This window comes from Ziziphus jujuba, chromosome 7, assembly GCF_031755915.1.
Source record: "Ziziphus jujuba cultivar Dongzao chromosome 7, ASM3175591v1".
NCBI classification, from domain to species: domain Eukaryota; kingdom Viridiplantae; phylum Streptophyta; class Magnoliopsida; order Rosales; family Rhamnaceae; genus Ziziphus; species Ziziphus jujuba.
The window spans coordinates 6,523,961-6,542,669 of record NC_083385.1 but is presented as its reverse complement, the minus strand read 5'-3'; the positions used below and the strand labels follow the sequence as shown (position 1 = coordinate 6,542,669).

Genomic DNA, 18,709 nt, shown 5'->3' with positions numbered 1-18,709 from the left:
CCGGAAATGGACTTAGAGGGGTCGAAAATAGTGGGATAGAGGTATGGATCGGGCTGGGTTGGTCGGAAACTGCGAGAATCGCGGGAAAAATTTCACCTCCCCGCCGCGACTTCGCCGGCCCGATCTGGGCGCGTCCGGCGACGGTTGGCCGAGAAATTTTGTGGTCGGCGCCGGCGCGAGGTGGTGGGCCTGGACGGTGGCCGGCGCGTGTACTGTATGGGTGGCCGGAAAAAGTGCAGCAAGGAGAGAGAGAGGGACGGCCGGTGGGAGAAAAAAAACTGTGTGTTTTGTGTTTTGGTGCTCGGGGAAGAAGGAAAAAAAAAAAAGGAAAAAAGAAAAGAAAAAGGAAAAGAAAAAGAAAAAGAAATAAAATAAAAATAATTAAATAATTAAATAAAAATATTATTATTTAAAATAATAATAAAAATAATTTGATTTTACACATGGTTGACATGTGGCTTTTCACCATGGTGACACATGGTCACCTTCAGTAAGTCACACGTGGCACATCGTTACGCGTTTAAAAATAATATTAAAATAATACAGTATTTGAAAAACTTTACAAGTCGATAACTTTCAAACCACATGTCCAAATCGGACGTGCCGCTAGTCTACAGACTCGTATCGACGAGCACTTCACAACCATGCATGAGTCAAAGCTCAACCTTGCATGAATAAAAAGTCAACTCTGGCACCCCTTGGACAGTTTGGACCTCAACTTGTTTTGCTCATAACTTTCAAACCGTAGCTCCGTTTTCAGCGTGCTACCAGTCTACGAACTCGTGCCAATGTGTACTCCGTAACGGTACCTCAGTTAACCTAGAATTCCAACCAGATCAAAAAGTCAACTTTTGACCCCTTCGGTCAACGGTCAACAGTCAACCTCGGTCAACGTGCAAAAATTCCGACATGGTTCGGGACGGGGTGTTACAGTTTAAGATTCTTTTGTCCATCTCACACCATGAAAATTGTTGAATCAGATAGTGCTGTTTATTTTGAAGATGATTTTGGATTTGATGATAGTAATGGTCCAAAGAAGCCTCAATTTAGAGAAGAAAATGTATTCATTCCCAGTGTTGTAGTTCTTGATAGAGATATTATTAATCCAATAGTCGATGAACCAGTTGTTGATTAGGATGAACATATCATTGAAGAGCAGAATATCCCAGCTATTATAGATGCTGATGTGCCTTTGAGAAGGCACAAAGGACTAGGAGATCAGCTATTCCTGATGACTATGAGGTTTACTTGCAGGAGCATGATTTGGACATAAGTGATGATTCAGATCCAATCACTTATGAGGAAGCCATAAGCAGTTCGCACTCAAATTTTTGGTTGGATGCAATGGAAGATGAAATGAAATACATGGCATCAAATGGTGTTTGAGATTTGGTTGAGTTACCATTGGGTAGCAAGCCTATAAGGTGCAAATGGGTCTTTAAGACTAAAAGAGACTCTAATGGTCAAGTAGAGAAGTATAAGGCTAGACTTGTAGTTAAAGGGTTTAGCCAGAAGGAAGGAATTGATTATATAGAGATATTCTCTCATGTATCCACAAAGGATTCTTTTAGAGTCATTATGGCAATTGTGGCATATTATGACCTAGAGTTGCATCAGATGGATGTCAGAACTGCTTTTCTGAATGGTGATTTATTTGAATATGTGTATATGGTTTAACTAGTTGGCTTCCAGCAAACAGGGAATGGTAATTTGGTTTGTAAGCTTAAGAAGTCAATTTATGGTCTTAAGCAGGCTTCGAGGCAATGGTATCTTAAGTTTGATGAGGTTGTCATCCAAAATAGCTTTAAGGAGAATGTTGTTGATAGATGCATATATATAAAAGTCAGTGGGAGCAGTTTTATATTTATGGTGTTGTATGTTGATGACATACTTCTGGCTACTAATGACATTGACCTGTTGGCTGAGACAAAGCAGATGTTGTGCAACCATTTTGATATGAAAGATCTTGGAGAGGCTTCTTTTGTTTTGGGCATCAAGATTGTTCAAGATAGGACTAATTATGTGTTGCAATTGTCTCAAAGAGCCTATATTGATAGAATCCTTGAGAGATTTGATATGCATAATTGTTCTCTTGAAAGTGTACAGGTCACAAAGGGTGAAAGATTTTCTAAGAATTAATGTCCCAAGAATGATAAAGAGAGGATGGCGATGAGAAATGTTCGCTATTCTTCAGCAGTGGGTGGTTTGATGTATGCTCAAGTATGTACATGAACTGATATAGCTTTTGCTATGGGTGTGCTTGGTAGATTTATGAGCAATCCTGGTCCTATTCATTACCAAGCAGTTAAGAAGGTCTTTAGGTATCTTCAGAGTACTAAAGATCATATGTTGACATATCGATGTACCAACTCCCTTAATGTAGTTGGTTATAGTGATGCAGATTATAAAAGCTGTGTGGATGACAAGAAATCTACCACTGGATATATATTTATTATGGCAGGAGGTGCTGTATCTTGGTGCAATGCCAAACAATTAGTGACAGCATCCTCGACTACGGAGGCAGAGTATATGGCGTGTTATGAGGCTACTCATCATGCAATTTGGCTTCGAAATTTTATTTGTGACTTGGGAGTGGTTGATGCCATTGAGAGGCCTATTATGATGTATTGTGATAATACTGCAGCAGTGTCTTTCTCCAATAATTTAAAAGGTACCCCTGGTGCGAGGTACATTGATGTTAAGTATTTTGTGGTTAAGGAGAAAGTTGAAGAAGGCCTCATTACTGTAGTTCACACGCCTACTTACAGCATGGTGGTAGATCCACTGACCAAGGCCTTACCTATAGGCATATTTGAGAAGCATGTGTCCCGTATGGGATTGTTAGACAGCTGAGACTGCTGTGGGTCAATGGGGGTTTGTTATATTTTCTGCAATAATATCCATGTTAAGTATTATTTATTATTTTGATACATTGATGTATGTGGATCATTATATATTTATGAGATGATTTATTAGACATATTATTGCTCCTTATATTTACAGGCCTGTTGAGACTATTGGTCTACGTATATGTGTATGTTGATTCACAGGTGCCATGGTGAGTCCCTACTACCTAGTTTGGGTATATTGTTGTATCCTGTCAATACACAATGTGCTCGGATGAAATGGTATTGTGTGTTGGGGGATTGCACATGGTTAGGTAAATCTTTACTACCTGGACTGAGTTTATGGCATGCAAAGTGCTCAGTTGAAATGGTATATGTTTTGGGAGATTTACTAAGAGAATCTCTACTGCCTAGTCTAGTCTATTGTCAGGACCTGGCCAAAATTCCTCACCGGAACCCTAGACAAGCCCTGATCCCAGCGAAACCCTACCGGACCCTTCAATGGAAAATCCGACAGAACCTCCTCTAAGGGTTGGACTTACCACAAATTTCTACACTTAAAACACACTTCTATATTCATATCCTTATTCCTCCCACAATACTACAATTTGATTCCACAAATTTACAGCACTCCAATGAATAACAGCAATCCAGTGCATAATTAATACATGAATGTCCAGGATAGTATACAGAGCTTATGAAATACTATTAAGCATAGAATACAACAAGGATGAAAGAAATAATACAATGGAAACAAATGAAGACAAAGGTACTTCTCGAACTAAGACAGAGATTAAGTTCACTCCGGAAGAACGTCTACCACCCCTTGCACCTAAGGGAACTGAATTTAAAAACGTGAGATGCTAATCATCTCAGTGAGTGACCCTATCTACTGAACACTTTTAATATTTATAATATAACAAATAAAGGAACTTAATTAATACCAACAATTAAATAGATAAATAAACAATACACAATTGAAAGTAATAATTTCTCTCAAAACCCTCACTATTCACTCCGTTGGAAATGTTCCCTTTTTAAAACATTTTCACAAAACCCGTTATTCATATTTTCCAAAAACCAAGGGATCAATCAATTTAATAAACAATAGATAAATACCCCAAATGTAACTAAAATGTAATAAAATATGATAAATTATTTTTTGAACACTTTGGGGTTTGAAATTTCTATCCAAAAATTTATACTTGACGCACCACACCATATGCCAGTGATTCCCTCCGCTATCCAGCGTCCCGAGCACCGACTGGCGGGGAGATTAAAGAGAGAAACTTGCATATGGCACTTCGGCGTCCCGACACTACCACTGCTGAAACCGTCATCCCGGCCACGGAGGGGGGCGGCTATGTGCACTATATAAAACTTGCCTGCCCTCGGTCCAATGGCAACTCACGGGAGACATAATAACTTGCGCGCTAACCATATATACACCAGAACACCAATACTGTATGAGTGCGTCTAAAATAATTATTAAATTTTTTATTATCGTACCGATTTTCCAAAAAAAATCATCGTGGGAAATATATCAATTTTCAAATTCACCATCCCACATTTTCCTTTAACATTTTCGGTACGAAACCATTCGATAAGGATATACAAATAATTTTTCTCGTAACACGAGGTTCAACAAATAATATTCCACGGGCATAATTATAAAATTTAAACCACCAATTAAACCAATTATGCCCAAAAATAATATTAAAATCACATACGATTTATTACTGAAAATACCTTGCTCATGCGTAATAAATAAAATTAAATCACAATAATAAAAATCGGGGTTTCTGAATAACCCAAAATTTTGTTTAGCACCAATAAACATATAAGTACTTATAAAATAATAAATTTCCACAATTATAATTAAATTGCACCACATGGCATAATTCCAAATATCAATTAAACACCAAATAAATATAATTAATTACCCCAAAATATTTTTAAAGGTGGGTCACTCACCTTAAGCACGTATCTTAATCAAGATCCTCCGCAGGATCAACTCCACTATCCACACGTCCACCTAAAACATCCACAATACACCAAACCAAATATATTAATATTTTAATCGGGTAACACCCAAATGGGTACCCGGGGAGCGAACACAAACGACAACCAAAATTGACGAGTAATATACCGAATCGAAGCTTGAGTGACGAGGATCACGGATCCGGTCTTACTTCCTGGAGATCGGACCCGAGGTGATCGGAATTTCGCTGGAAAGCTTTCGGTATTCAACTCTTCAATTCTCCCAAACCGTCACAAATTGGAGGAAAAGGACGCCGGATTTGGATTTAGGGGGTCGGAATTAGTGGAGAGGGACCGGAGAAGGGACTGGGTACTCGCCGGAATAGGGATTTCTCCGATGAGCCGTCGTGGTCACCGGCAACCGTCGCCGCTGGCGGCGCATGCGGTGGCTGGTGGCTGAGATTTTTGGAGGTTTTGTAGCTTGAAGAGAGAGGATTCCAACGGTACCGGCGGTGACAAGAACGGAGGCCGGAATGTGGAGATCTCGGCGGGTTGAAGGATTCGGCGCTGCTGCCAGAAAAAGCCCCGATCCGGGAGCGTCGCCGGTCGGTTGGCCATGAGATTTTGGGGTTCGGCCGGGAATGGGGAGGCGCTCCCGTCTGGCCGGCGCGTGTAGCAAGAATCGGCCAGAAAATTTGACAACTCCGGTGGCCGGCGATTCTCTCTCTCCCTCTCTCTCTTTCTCTCTCCTCCCCGTCGTTTTTGCCAAATAAAAGCCACCGTGGGTGACACTGTTCACCCACGTGGACCAATCAGGTGTCGACATGTGGCGTCACTGTGCACTTAAGCCAGATATAATAAAATATTACGGTATCCAGCAAACTTCACACGTCCATAACTTTTTAACTAGATGTCCAATTTAAGCGTGCCACTAGTCTATGAACTCGTATCGACGAGTACTTTACAACCATACAAAAGTCAAAACAAAATTATACAACTATAAAAAGTCAACTCCCGGCACCTTTTGGACAGTTTGCACCTCGACTTGTTTTGCCCATAACTTCCAAACAGTAGCTCCGTTTTCGACGTGCTACTAGTCTACGAACTCGGGGCATCATGCACTTCGCCACGGTACCACGGTCAACTAGAAATTTCAACTAAAACAAAAAGTCAACTTTTGACCCACTCAGTCAACGGTCAACCTCGATCAACGTGCAAAAATTCTGACATGGTTTGGGGCGGGGTGTTACAATATTGTTGTGCCATGTTGGTATGATATATATTTAGATGAAATGGCATTATGGTTCGGGAGATTCTATAGTAAGTGAGTTTGGATTACATATATGATGATGATTATGCAGTTCAAGTGGGAGAATGTTAAATAAATTAATAATTGCGGACTTAGCATAATCAATTACTCACTTACAGGGCCTATTAATGCCATTAATGGGACTTGTTTATTTTAATATTTTGTAGTAGGACCCTTGGTCACACACTCTCTATAAGACTCCGGTTGGCCTATTGGACTGCAGGACCAACTCTCTTTATAAGCCCATTGACTTACCCATATTTTTTCTAGTATTATTATATTATTAAATTATTAGTATTTTGTGTGTGTTAAAATTAATGGATAAATGTGACTTACAGAGACTATAAAAAGTCTAGGGCAAGCAAACAAACACATGATATACGATATTTTGATATTAGGGTTTTCAGATATCTGAGAGTGGTTTGAAAGTAGTGTGTCCATAGGAACTACTTTATATTGTTTTCTATTTTTGCAGGATTAAAGATTTAATTTATCAATGGATGCGTTTGGAGGTTAGTAAGTTATAATTATGGAATTTATTATGTATATTTAGATCCGTAAAATTCTAACAGAATCTCTTCTTTGTACGAGGGATTATATGTCAATTAGCTAGCTAGATAAAAGATCAAGTGTGGTTCCTTACCAGGTTGACTGTTTTTATTTTTTATTTTATTTTATCCAGATGCACGTGTCTAGTTTTGTTGATCTTGTAATTATCACTATTTATGGGCCTGAACCCAAAATAAATATATAAATAAATAAGCATGAGCATATTTTTGCTAATAGTTGTTTTCGGTTTTCAATTTTCATCAAATAAAAAGCTGGAAAAAGAGCAAGATTTGATTGACCGTTTACTGGGAATAAAAAAGTTTAAATTTTTTTAATTTATTTTTTTATTGAAGTTAAAGTAAAGAGCCCCACATGTGAAATTGAAAATAATTTTTAAAAAGCTTAATTGTAGTAATAAGGAATCTGAAATCTATATGTTAAAAATTAAAATACTACTATTTTTCTCTAAAAACTTACAGAAGTGGCTCAAAATAATTTTATATGATTTAACGGAAAAAAAAAAGAAAAAAAAAAGAAAATTCCATCCTGACATTTTATCACTCTTAGTCGTAGAGTCAAAAATCCAGATATAATCAAATGTGATTACCGGTTGTTGCCTTTACTTTCTTTTGGTAATTTATGTCAACTGCAATGAGATTTAAAAATTCCCATTATTCATTCTTGGGGCACTACAAAAGATACTATTTTTTCAGGGTAATGATTTGAATTTGAAACCCTCGAACCCTAAATATCAGGTGAAAAAAAAAAATCCCATTATAAATGTATACTGTTACAGATAGAAAAGAGTGATGAACAATTAGAAGTGTGTACTCTTGGAGAAGATTTTCTAGTACTGTGGTACTTTTTGTACCATTGTTCTCAGTTGTTTCGGTCATTGTAAGCATCAAGCATATGTTTTCTAATTAACTAACATTTTGCCAATTTAATATCTTGAAATTATCCGACTTTTTTTCTTTTCTTTTTTTTTTTTTTTTTCGTCGCCAACCGAACAGAGGAGGGTAATTGACGAAGAACTTTTTTTTTTTTTTTTTTGGCCCCTTTTGGGTCCTATCAATAAAGAATAGCATTGACACACTTAACAAAAATTTATACAACTCTCTGACTATCGATTATGTTTCTTATAGTGCTAAAACGGTATTAAAAATTCTGGATTAGTCGTGTGCTTTTTAATTCCTGGTTGGTGGAATAGCAGGCAATAGTATGAATGATTGGTTTGGCCCTTGGGCCTTATCTTTGGAGTTAGATATACATGAGCATATATATATATATATATATGGCACCTTGGGCCTTATCGGTTAGATTAATAGTAAATTCAGTCAAGATTGTTTCCTCCGTATATTTGGTTAAATTTCATGAAATTGTGTGCATATATGGCTTGCAATGTACTTTGATTTTGACTTCATATCTGACGTGTTTGTGCTTGTAACTGCATCTTTTGATTTTTTTGACAATCTTTTATATGCTGGTGACTCGCGAGCTATCCTTCATTATAGTTTCAATTAAAAATGATACTGATTATCCTGCCTTAATGTAATTTAGGTTATCATTGACCATCTCTTTACAGTCCATAAAGCATGAACCTTTATGCACACAATGTTAAAGTAATTGTATAAATGGAGAAAGTACATATTTTGGAGGCTGAATTCTCTTCCAACTTGTACCATGCTCAAGTTCAACATCATCTCAAGAGCATTATAATTAAGCTTCATTTTTATTTGTTATACATTTCTGTGTGCATGTCTCTGTGTTATTTGTAGTATAAATATGTGTTTTCATTACAGACAGTTCATCACTGCTTAGATTAGATTTGTTCGAAATCTGGTTTAAGCTGGAGCAGAACTCATGGTTGTGTTGAATTGGCTCAAATTTTAATCGTTTTATAGCGACCTGCTTTTTTGTTCATAGGTTCAAAGTTGTTTAAATGCTTGATTCTTGTACTGTGGTCGCTGATTTATTCTTTGGAGATAATTTACTGAAGATCATAGATTAATTAGAGCACTTGACTGTGGTTATTGCATTGGAGTCACTCATGGCATTCTTTCATTCGTATCTTTGTCTCCCTTTTAATTTTCAACTTGTACTGGCGCCAAGTTCAAAGTGAAGTTTTGATGAGAAAAATCTGAACTTGGATAAATAATTTTTTTACACAAAAGTAAGGACATGGAAAGAGCGGAACTAGGCTCCCCAGTGGGTGTTGCACGAAAGGTGCTGCTCTTGTTCATCTTGCTCTGTTACGTCTTTAACTCTCTTGTTGAACTTGCAGATTGAGCATGCTGGATTTGTAACGTGTTTGCATATTACTGGGTTTGCAGTCAATCAAGAAATGAGTTTGGCCTGCCTAAAGCTGTGTAATAACTCCACAGCCTGCTATCAGAAACAGATAGTTCTTTTTTTTTTTTTAATTTTTTTTTTTATAAGAAACTTGTTTGGGATTGAAATGTGTCCGGATTATGATGATACTTGCTGTGAAGAGTATATCGGTAATGACAGAGGAAATGGTAATTTTATATGCAAGAATGTGTGCACAAGGGATTATTGTTATTATTTTTTTGAAACCCAGAGGGTATATTCATTAATTAACCAGGAATACAAACATCAGCCTGAAGTACATGATTTAGCCACTGTGGACCAACTTCAAGCCATGATTCATACAAACACAGACCAGTTGCAAAATTAGCACTACAATGAGCTACAGTATTTGTATCCCTGTAATCAAAAGACAAAGATAACCCCTCATTAGTAGCAAGCATCATTTTAATATCTTCCACCAGGAAACATGAAGGATCCAATAGATCTGCCATGCGACCTTCATTAACTAATCTCACTGCACTGGAGCAATCACTAACAAGGGATTATTTTTTTTATTTACTTATTTTTAATGTAGCCTAATCATTTGACTAAATATAGGCATAACGATAAGAAAAATTAGTTTGGTTTATTGATTTGTAAAATCCCAACACCCAAATCTCCTGCTAAAACTGTTTTCTCTCTAGCTATTGTTTTTTCATGCCCGCATTCACTACAAGAAATTTATCTTTTACCGACAAAACTATTTTGTCGGCAAAAATATAAAATTGGTCGGTAAAACATTTACCGACAAAAATAAATTCGGTGGCAATTTCGCCTATGCCTCGTCTGTGATTGTATTTACCGACAAATTTTTAATTTTTCTCGGCTATACTTTTGCCGACAAATATTTAACTTCCTCGCCAGAACCTATTTCCATCAAATGCAAAATTGTCGGTAAAAGGTTTTGGCAACAAAATAGAGCATTTGGAAAACTATTTTTATGTTGTAAAAATTTAATTAGCGACGAAGTATTTTGTTGGTAATAAGTAATTTGCAGTCAAAAGTACAAATTGTCGGCAAAGACCTTTTTTGTGACAAAATGGTTTTCGTTGGCAATAAGTTTTTTAACAAAACTTTAGACTTTTAGTGACGAAAATTGTGTCAGCAATAGTTCCTGGTAAATATCCAAGCTTTTACCGAGGAAATTATTGGTCGGTAATTATATTTTTACAGACAAAAACTAAGCTTTTGCCAGCAAAGGTCATTTTAAATTTTTTTTTTAAATATTGCAAATAATCTATTTTTGTAAATTGTATTTTAATTGTATTTCCCTGTAATTTTTTTCAATTGTTTTTACTAACACAAATATTATAAGATATTCATATTGTATAAAAATAATTAAACAAAAAAGATAGTTTATACCATTAATAATAAGTATGAACATACATGTTATTAAAATTTATAATCTTACTACAATAAAATAAAAATAAAAAATGTCAACAAGCAACAAGCAGCTGATGGAGGAGGTGGAGGAAAATGAAATCTACTAGAAGATTTTGCAGAGCATATTAAGATAGGTATCCGATACTTTGCTAGGGTCTGATTTGTGAAAAAGCCTCTTCTGCTGTTCAATCGAAAACATAATACCATTTTAAGATGTTATCGTTGCTGTCTTAATGATATTATGTGAAAGCAACAAAGTAATTTGATTTTATTTTGATAAAGAGTTCAATAGGTACCTTCAAGGACAGGATTAGAGCAAAAGCTTCATCAACAGTATCTGGACAAACGTTAGCAATCACACACATCTGCAGCCAAAATACTTGAAGTCAATATCACTGTATACATAGTAAGAATTGAGTAACTCAGATTCAGATCATACCTCACCATCTGTGACACCGTATTTTGTTAGAGTCCTAGAATTTGAGTAAGAGTTCAAATGGACAAGTTGGTATCTATACATAAACACAAAATGAAGACACAGGGAAACAAACAATACAAAGACATGATGTTGAACAATTAAGGATACTCAAGAGATCTTCTGATAGATTGGGTATGTGTATAATGCCTGCCTCTTTTGGCATATTGCAATCCCTTGTCAAATGATCTGTAAGAGCAAACAGAATGGTATGGTACTTAATATAAAAACACCAAAACCAATCATTATTATAACCAACTAAGCTATTATTTTTTATTAGCAACAAATATTTAACGCTCCACAGGGATTTTAAGAGAAGGATCCTTAGACAATGTGGTCATCCGATCCTGGATTCCTTCCAAAAATTTTACATCCTCACAAGCCATCATACATTTGGCATTTTTTGGAAGTTCTGCACATACCAAAACAAATATGATATTGTTTTACCATTAGAAAGCATTTCCATCTCCAGGTATGCTTTTACCAGATATTATAATATACAATCTTATACAACACATAACTCTAGGTTCTACATGCTAATGATTCACTGAATGGAAAAATGGCATACATTGGATATTTCTAACAAAAATTATAATAAAAAGTCCTATATAATACACACCCCTCAGCTCTAAATATCAATGATTCACCGAAAGAAAAATGACATAAATTTTCACAGAGCAGCCCAAAAATGTGAAAACCAGAGTCCAGACGATCAAGTAGTGATTTTTTTTATATCATTGTACAAGTTTCGTTGCCACAGGGATCACAGAAGTTTTTGGTTATTGCAAGTCATGTGATATAACATATAGTATCTAGATATTGGTGATCCAATATGAGTCAACAAAACATAGAATTAATACACAATAATTGTTTAAACATCACACATAAAATAAGTTACACTCCAGCCAATGCAAGTACCTGCCCTGCTCAATTCTCAGCTCCAGAGGTTGTGGTACTTTCGTCACAGAACCCTTGCCACCACTTGCAACCTTGTCTCCTTTTCCTAGTTTTTAGAAGCCACAATTGATACAAAGAAAGTAAATCAAGACTCATGGTAAAACAATTTCCAAATGGTAAACCAATATACTAAACCAATAGCATTGCATAAAGAAGAATCAAAAAGTTGAAAAATTAAAAGAGAATTTCGAACCAATCAGGATACACAACCATTGATGCGCTAAACACTGAGAAGCAGCTTCCCAACTATTACACATTCCAGGCAAAATTTTTAGTGGACTGTTAGGGATTTTTTATGACTGCACAGTGTTCACCAATCTAAATGTTCGAAGAAATAAAATAAAAACAATGCACCTAGATTTATTTTCACAGTAAAAACATCCATGGAGGTACTTAGAACATTCAGAAAAATAATTATTAAAGGCACTTAACATCATAAGGCAACCGGTTGCATTGGAAATTAACTGGACAAAACAATTTCAGAATATTAATTTTCAGAAGAAATATCCTACTCATCACAAAAAACAAACCACTCATGATGATTGCTGCAGTTTGAAACTTCTCACTCCAAACAAAATACATATGTATATATATATATATATTTTTTTTTACAAATCTATGATGCAAAGAGTTAAGGATAAAGTGGAAGCGTCAACTAAAAGCCACTCAGACACCAAGGTAAACCCCAACTTCATCCAGTGATCCACGTGTCAGCTTAAGCATAATTTAGCATGCTAAAACTTAACAATAATGAAATGTCCTAGATGTCACAGGAAGCAGTTTCATTTCAAGCATATTGCACATTTGCACTATAGCATATTGATAAGTAATAGCTGGAGGCATGAAGTTTATGTGATTCTCGAGTAAATTGGCAATACCTGTAATTCCTTGTATATATCCTCTGGTTGCTTATGCCACGTTGATGTAATCTTAAATCCCAGCATAAATTAATCTATAAGAATTTTTTTAGTTACAAATGTCCATTACGAGATATAGCACCAAAAGGGAAATTGGACCACTTGATTAGGCAGCATACAAAATTCATGCACTGGACTGTGTTCCTAGAAGGTCCTTTGTATATATATTTTTTTTCAACAGGGCAGGGCAAGGAAGTAAGAGAAGAGGATGAGAAGGAAAGCTGGGAGAGAGTGTAGAAAAAAAATTAGACTAAAAATTAGCTGGACAAATAATTGAAATTACGAACCTGCTCAGACAAGTTTATCCTTACAACCTTATGACCAGAAAACTTGCCTAATGCAACAATTAAACTAGTTTTCTCAACACCTGGGCTACCTTCCAATCACTACTAAAAAAAAGCCTTTTAGCAACCATTAATTTGGTTGCATAACATCGTATTTTGGTCACTACTGGTTTTTAGATACCAAAAAATAGTAGTCACTGCATGGTCACCCAAACGTTGTAACAAATTTTCTTTTGTGACCAATCAATATTGGTTGCTAAATGTTTTATCTTTTTAGTGACCAGTTATGAAGAAGTCTGTGACCAGTAATTGGTCCTTAAACGTCCTTGAATATTATCAATGGCACCAATTTTAAACTTTTACCAACCAATAATAAAATATGAGCAACCAATATTTGGTCACTCACTATTGTGTTGATGACCATTTATAGTCACTATAAACATATAGTTTGGTCATCCAAAACTTATAACTTGATAACCAAAATTGTTCACTGATTATTAATTGGTCATTGAGAACATTTTCACTAACCAATGTTGTGGTTATTAATAATCATTGCCAATTTGAAATACATTTTAATGACCAAAGCATTAGCCACTGTATCCCTTTTTTAGTGACCGAATATTGGTCAATAACAATTAATGAAGTTAAAAAATGTTCCAGCAACCAAATTCATTATAGAAACGGCATTATCAATAACCAATATTGGGTTTTTGTAAACCTTTATTTTAGTATCCATTGAATTGGTTGGTAAAATATAATTTGAGAGATTGGTAGTAAATTATACTTATGCATTTTAATAAATATTAATAATATTATATAATTTCAACTATATATTTAACCAAAAAGTATAACACTAAATATATTATTATAAATTTCATTACATACATGAAATTGTTATCACACTATATTTACGTTGCAAATATAAAATATTAAAAAAGAAAAAGCATCTATATATAATATGAATAAAGAAGACAATATAATTTATACTTATAAGATGCTACAATGTAATTTGAAAAGCACTCACCAATATCCATGCTTATTATAGTTGTACCATAAACTGTATCCATGCATGTTTCTTGAATCATACCATCTCATTCTTAAATATAAAAAAAAAAAAAACATTAAAAAAAATAGAAGACAAAATACAAACGAAACATACTAATTGATTGATATTGAGGAAAAAACATGTGCATAACTGCTTCAGCTATAATAGTATTCTATAATAAATACCCCTCACTTCCATTTAAATTTTCAAAGAACATTAAATGCATTTGTGAATATTTCACAAATAGAGGCAATAATAAAATTTAGAAAAGAAAGATAAACTCTAAAAAATGCAAGAATCATTTCACCAATAAAACATTTTTTATTAAGCCAATAACATTCATGATTGAGCATAAATTCAACCAAAAAAATACATAATTAATTATCAATCAAAACAAACTCTACACAAATATACATGTAATTCTCAATCTAAAAATAACTTGCACAAGGTAAAACATTGAATGAAATAGAATCACTATTACTATAAATAGAATACAGTCCATTGCTTACAACTTTAAACTGAAAATTTTGAAGCTCGGACAAAATTGCTGACGAATTTCTTAACATTTGCAGTAACAAAAACATGGAAACAATGATAATCATGAAACAATAAAAACTATGACCTTTAAAAAAAAAAAAAAAAAAAAAAATGCATAAAGTTGAACTCCATGGTATAAAGATAAAATGTGCCATCAAAAGGAATATGTAATTACCAAAGGAATGTGTTGGTCTTTTTGACCTTAAGGTTAACTCTTAAGTAAGGACAGGCCAGAGTTTATTTTTTACTGCAGGAGTTTTGTTGGACCTTTTAATGCCTATTAAACAGAAAAGATAAGTTATATATATGTATATATATCTACAATGTATATGCTTAACCAAAACTTCACATTTTAAAAGCATAATAAGACATTTTATGATCAATCTACAAAAACTTATTTAAACATTATGAGTTGTATACTGTTATGGAGATGTGGACTCACCATTTTCATATGGAATGGATTGGACACAATTTGCCAACCTACTAAGATAATCTACAGCCTTTCTTTAATTTCTTTCCTAAAAAAAGATAAGCTTGTATTTTCAGAATGGTAATTGGACTAAACATTTTATAATTGCTGGCTGATTCAACAGCAAGGTGTGACCTGCAGTGAAAATAAATAGACGCAAATATATTTTGTAGCAACTAGACTCTACTCACGGCAAGAAGAAAGATCACCTCAACTAATATATTAGTAAGGACATGTAGCATAAAAACAGAGGAAGGATCAGCTATATAAAAAACAGAGGACAAGAAAAAGCATATTTTTGTTATATTTTGGACATCTGATTCATACATCCGCCTTTCTCTGTTTTTTTATTTTATTTTTTTTTTTTCTCCCTTTCCTTTATGGATTCTTACGCCAGCCAAAATTTAAAAAGGCTTCTCTTAGATTTTTCTAGAGTTTTTTATCAAAGCCTTACATGTGGCAATATCTTGACCCTACAACACAATACATAATTAAGACTTATTTTACTTTATGACAAACAAAAGCTAAAACTCTCGGCCAAAATTGCTTGGAGACTCGCAAACAAAACAATTGATGGGAGACGGACAAATAGAGAGAGCGAAAGGAAAAGAGAAAAAATAGAGAGGGAAAGCATACCTGAGAGGGAGTGAGAGAGAGGGTTGTCAGTCAAGAAGCTGGCCAGAGAGAGGAAACACTGGCAAGAGCTGGTCGGAGAGGACATGCTAGAAAGGGGGATGGCGTTGATCGAGTTGCAAGGATGGTTGAAAACATACTTAGTATTTTCAACGACGATGCTTGATAAGGAAGGCCTGAACATTCGTCTAAAAGAAAATCATGAACTAGAGTACAAACGACAGTTTTCTTACTTTTCTTTGCTCTCCCTCATTTTTTAAAGCTAGCTGGACAATCTTTAAAAGTAGAAACAACTCTAACAGGAGGCAACAATGGGAAAAATATAGCAAAAATAATAGGAAACCCAAATAGATCAACCAAAGAATATGATCAAGATTAACTGCCAAATATTATTGACCTTCCTAAAGCATGCTGGAAAACCAAATTATCAAACATTAATAGATGTCAAATGTACAAACATTATAGAAAATTGAAACTGTCCCTACCATTTGTTTGTTTGAGATTAAATTTGCAATTCCATTTGCACCACCTTGGACAAAATGTTTCATGAGATTTAAACCATTGGCAACACATGCCACCATTACATAGAGCTTTGCCTTATTTCCAATGGCTATATTCAAGTTTATGCATTCAAATCTATAAATCAACTCACTTCTTGTGGAATGGAAACAATTCTTGACAATATGCATGCAACACACTGGAGAACAAGACCCGCATAGCCAAAAGATATTGTCAAAAAGGACAATCCAACTAACCTTTTTTGAATGTAGGTCTCCATTCACCCACTTCTCTATTCTTTGCTTCAACAGTCTTTAGGAGCTCCATTGCAGCTGCCTCCACTTCAACTACAGTCCTGCTATATGTAATTTGACCACCAAATTTCATCACAAGATATCTCATCCTCAAATTGGCTGCTTTAGGAAAAACAAATTAAAATTCAACATCACTCATCTTTTCCATATACATAAGAAAAATACAAGGAAAACATGGAAATGATATCCAACTTATCAAGTAGATAGGCAAAGGGTGTGCAAATAACTAAAACTCATAAAATCTGCGGCAGTAAGTGTGAGTTTCATCATCAATAATCCTCATAATTCTCCCTACTACACGACTAGACAAACCATGCCAAATACAAACTTTACCATCCTAAAATTTGTTTGACATGCAATAAACAACACCTAAGCCTAATGGTATTTAAAATTACACCAACGGAAAGACAATAGAGAAATATCCAATAACTGATAATTTCCTTAAAATATAGGACACCCTTTGGTTATCGACCATGAATGTCATTTATGCCTAACAAGATTTTCTAAGCAAATAGTTCACTTTGTATGATTTAGATGATACAAGGATGAGTATATTGTCTTCATTAGCTATAAAAATAAATAAATAAAAAATGAGTACTCTCTATAATTCCACTAAATAAAAAAAACTTCAAGATTTCCAAAATACAAAAAGAGTAATTCTTTGCCCAAAAAATCAAAAATCCCCATGTTAGCTTCAAAACTTATAGGTGAAAACTCAAAATTTATACTCATCAAAAATAAAATTCAAGAAACTCCAAAAAAAATAAATAAATAAAAATAAAAATGATGCATCCCAAGTGAAATACCCAATAGTTCAAATGAAAAAAATAAATAAATAAATAAATAATCAACATTGAAACCGACCCATTTTCCCATCTTTGTTTTCTCAGTACCCAAAGAGTAAAATCGAAAGAAAAATACAAAAACTCTGAAGGAAAACCCACCTCGGCAAGGCGAAAGAGAGAATGGGTTCGGATCCTGGGAAGCGAGAATGGAACTGGGCAATCTTCGGCGGCTTCCACCACCACCACCACCACCGGTTGGGGATCTGGACTGCCGGAATTATGATCGTTGTTGTCGTCGTGGTTGTGAGAAGAGGAGGGTAGTGGCCTTTTGAAGGCGGATTGAAGAGCAGCTTCAATGGTTTGGAGGTCTTCGTTGGTGAACGGTTCGTCGTCCCAGTCGGATTTAAAAGAGAAGGCGGTGACGGAGCTTGTATGGTCGCGGTGGTGGAGTTCGTGTTCTTGGAAAGGGTGGTGGTGGTGGTTGTCCATTTAGGCCATTCCTTCCGTCTCTGCCTCTAGGTATTTCTCAGGAATGAAAGGAAATTCGATTGGGAGGGAAACATTTTTTTTTTTTTTTTTTTGAATAAATTGGGAGGGAAACATTGGGGGTGGGGGGGAGAACAATGTGCACAAGGTTTCGACGGGGGGTGTAATTTTATTATTATTTTATTTATTTTTTGTTTTCTGGGCATGGCCAAGTTTAATCAAATTTGGTAATGAAAAATTCATTAAAAAAAATAAAAAATATATATTGGTTATGAATAAAAAAATGGTAATAAATAAATAATTCACCAAAAATTAAAAAAAAAATTTAGTAATGAATAAATTGGAGAAAAAAATCTCATATTTCGTTTAAGTTTAATAAAATATTATTAACATTTTAAAAAATATATTTTTAAAATAAAAAGTATGGGTTTTGTAAAAATAATAATAATAATAATAAAGAGCATCTATTTTTTATAATATAAATATATTTTACAAATAAAAAGTGAAATATTTAAAATGCCTTTCAACAATATTTAAAAGTATCTATTATTATATTTATTTTTCTCTTTTTTTTACCTATCTTTTTCAATTATTGATAACTAAAAAAGCACTAATAGATTGAAGCAATAGAATTCAATAAATTAAAGGCACTATGGTCTCGGGATCACCACAGAGTCCCAAAAAATTCCACAAAATAAATTTCAATAAATGAGTCACACCACAAGCTTTTTCGAGTTGGACCAATTAGAATTCAGGTAACCAATTCTAACATGTATATATTTGTGTTTAAGTATATATTTCTAATATATATGTCTGTATATGTATACCTGTAATATTGGCTATAATAGTGTTTAAGTATATATTACTAATAT

At 34.5% G+C, this 18,709-nt stretch overlaps 1 protein-coding gene across 4 annotated transcripts; it reads right to left on the bottom strand.

The window, feature by feature from the left end:
* Positions 1-10,403: 10,403 nt before the first annotated feature.
* Positions 10,404-17,957, bottom strand: LOC107433489 (DNA-directed RNA polymerases IV and V subunit 4). Of its 4 annotated transcripts, none has more exons than XM_060818755.1 (7): positions 17,511-17,957; positions 16,510-16,668; positions 11,831-11,915; positions 11,024-11,101; positions 10,877-10,910; positions 10,734-10,802; positions 10,404-10,618 (listed from the first exon to the last, which is right to left on the bottom strand). In XM_060818755.1, exons 2-7 carry the CDS (start codon positions 16,652-16,654, stop codon positions 10,541-10,543), a joined length of 489 nt encoding a protein of 162 aa, XP_060674738.1. In that variant the 5' UTR covers positions 16,655-16,668; positions 17,511-17,957; the 3' UTR covers positions 10,404-10,540. The 4 variants fall into 4 exon arrangements, with proteins under 4 accessions (XP_060674738.1, XP_060674736.1, XP_024922816.2 ...); XM_060818753.1 differs by lacking the exon at positions 17,511-17,957 and adding an exon at positions 15,758-15,930 and having other exon boundaries at positions 10,406-10,615; positions 16,510-16,661; XM_025067048.3 differs by lacking the exon at positions 17,511-17,957 and adding an exon at positions 15,758-15,930 and having other exon boundaries at positions 10,408-10,618; positions 16,510-16,661.
* Between the last annotated feature and the right edge of the window lie 752 nt (positions 17,958-18,709).

Excerpts from the sequence above, each read along its gene's own strand:
- LOC107433489 (XM_025067048.3), bottom strand. The coding sequence starts at position 16,532 with ATGGAGACCTACATTCAAAAAAG. Across the intron at positions 15,931-16,509 it reads GAGACCTACATTCAAAAAAG|GCCTTCCTTATCAAGCATCG; the intron begins GTTAGTTGGATT and ends ACGAATGTTCAG. Across the intron at positions 11,916-15,757 it reads TCTCTCTCACTCCCTCTCAG|GAAAAGGAGACAAGGTTGCA; the intron begins GTATGCTTTCCC and ends TCTAAAAACTAG.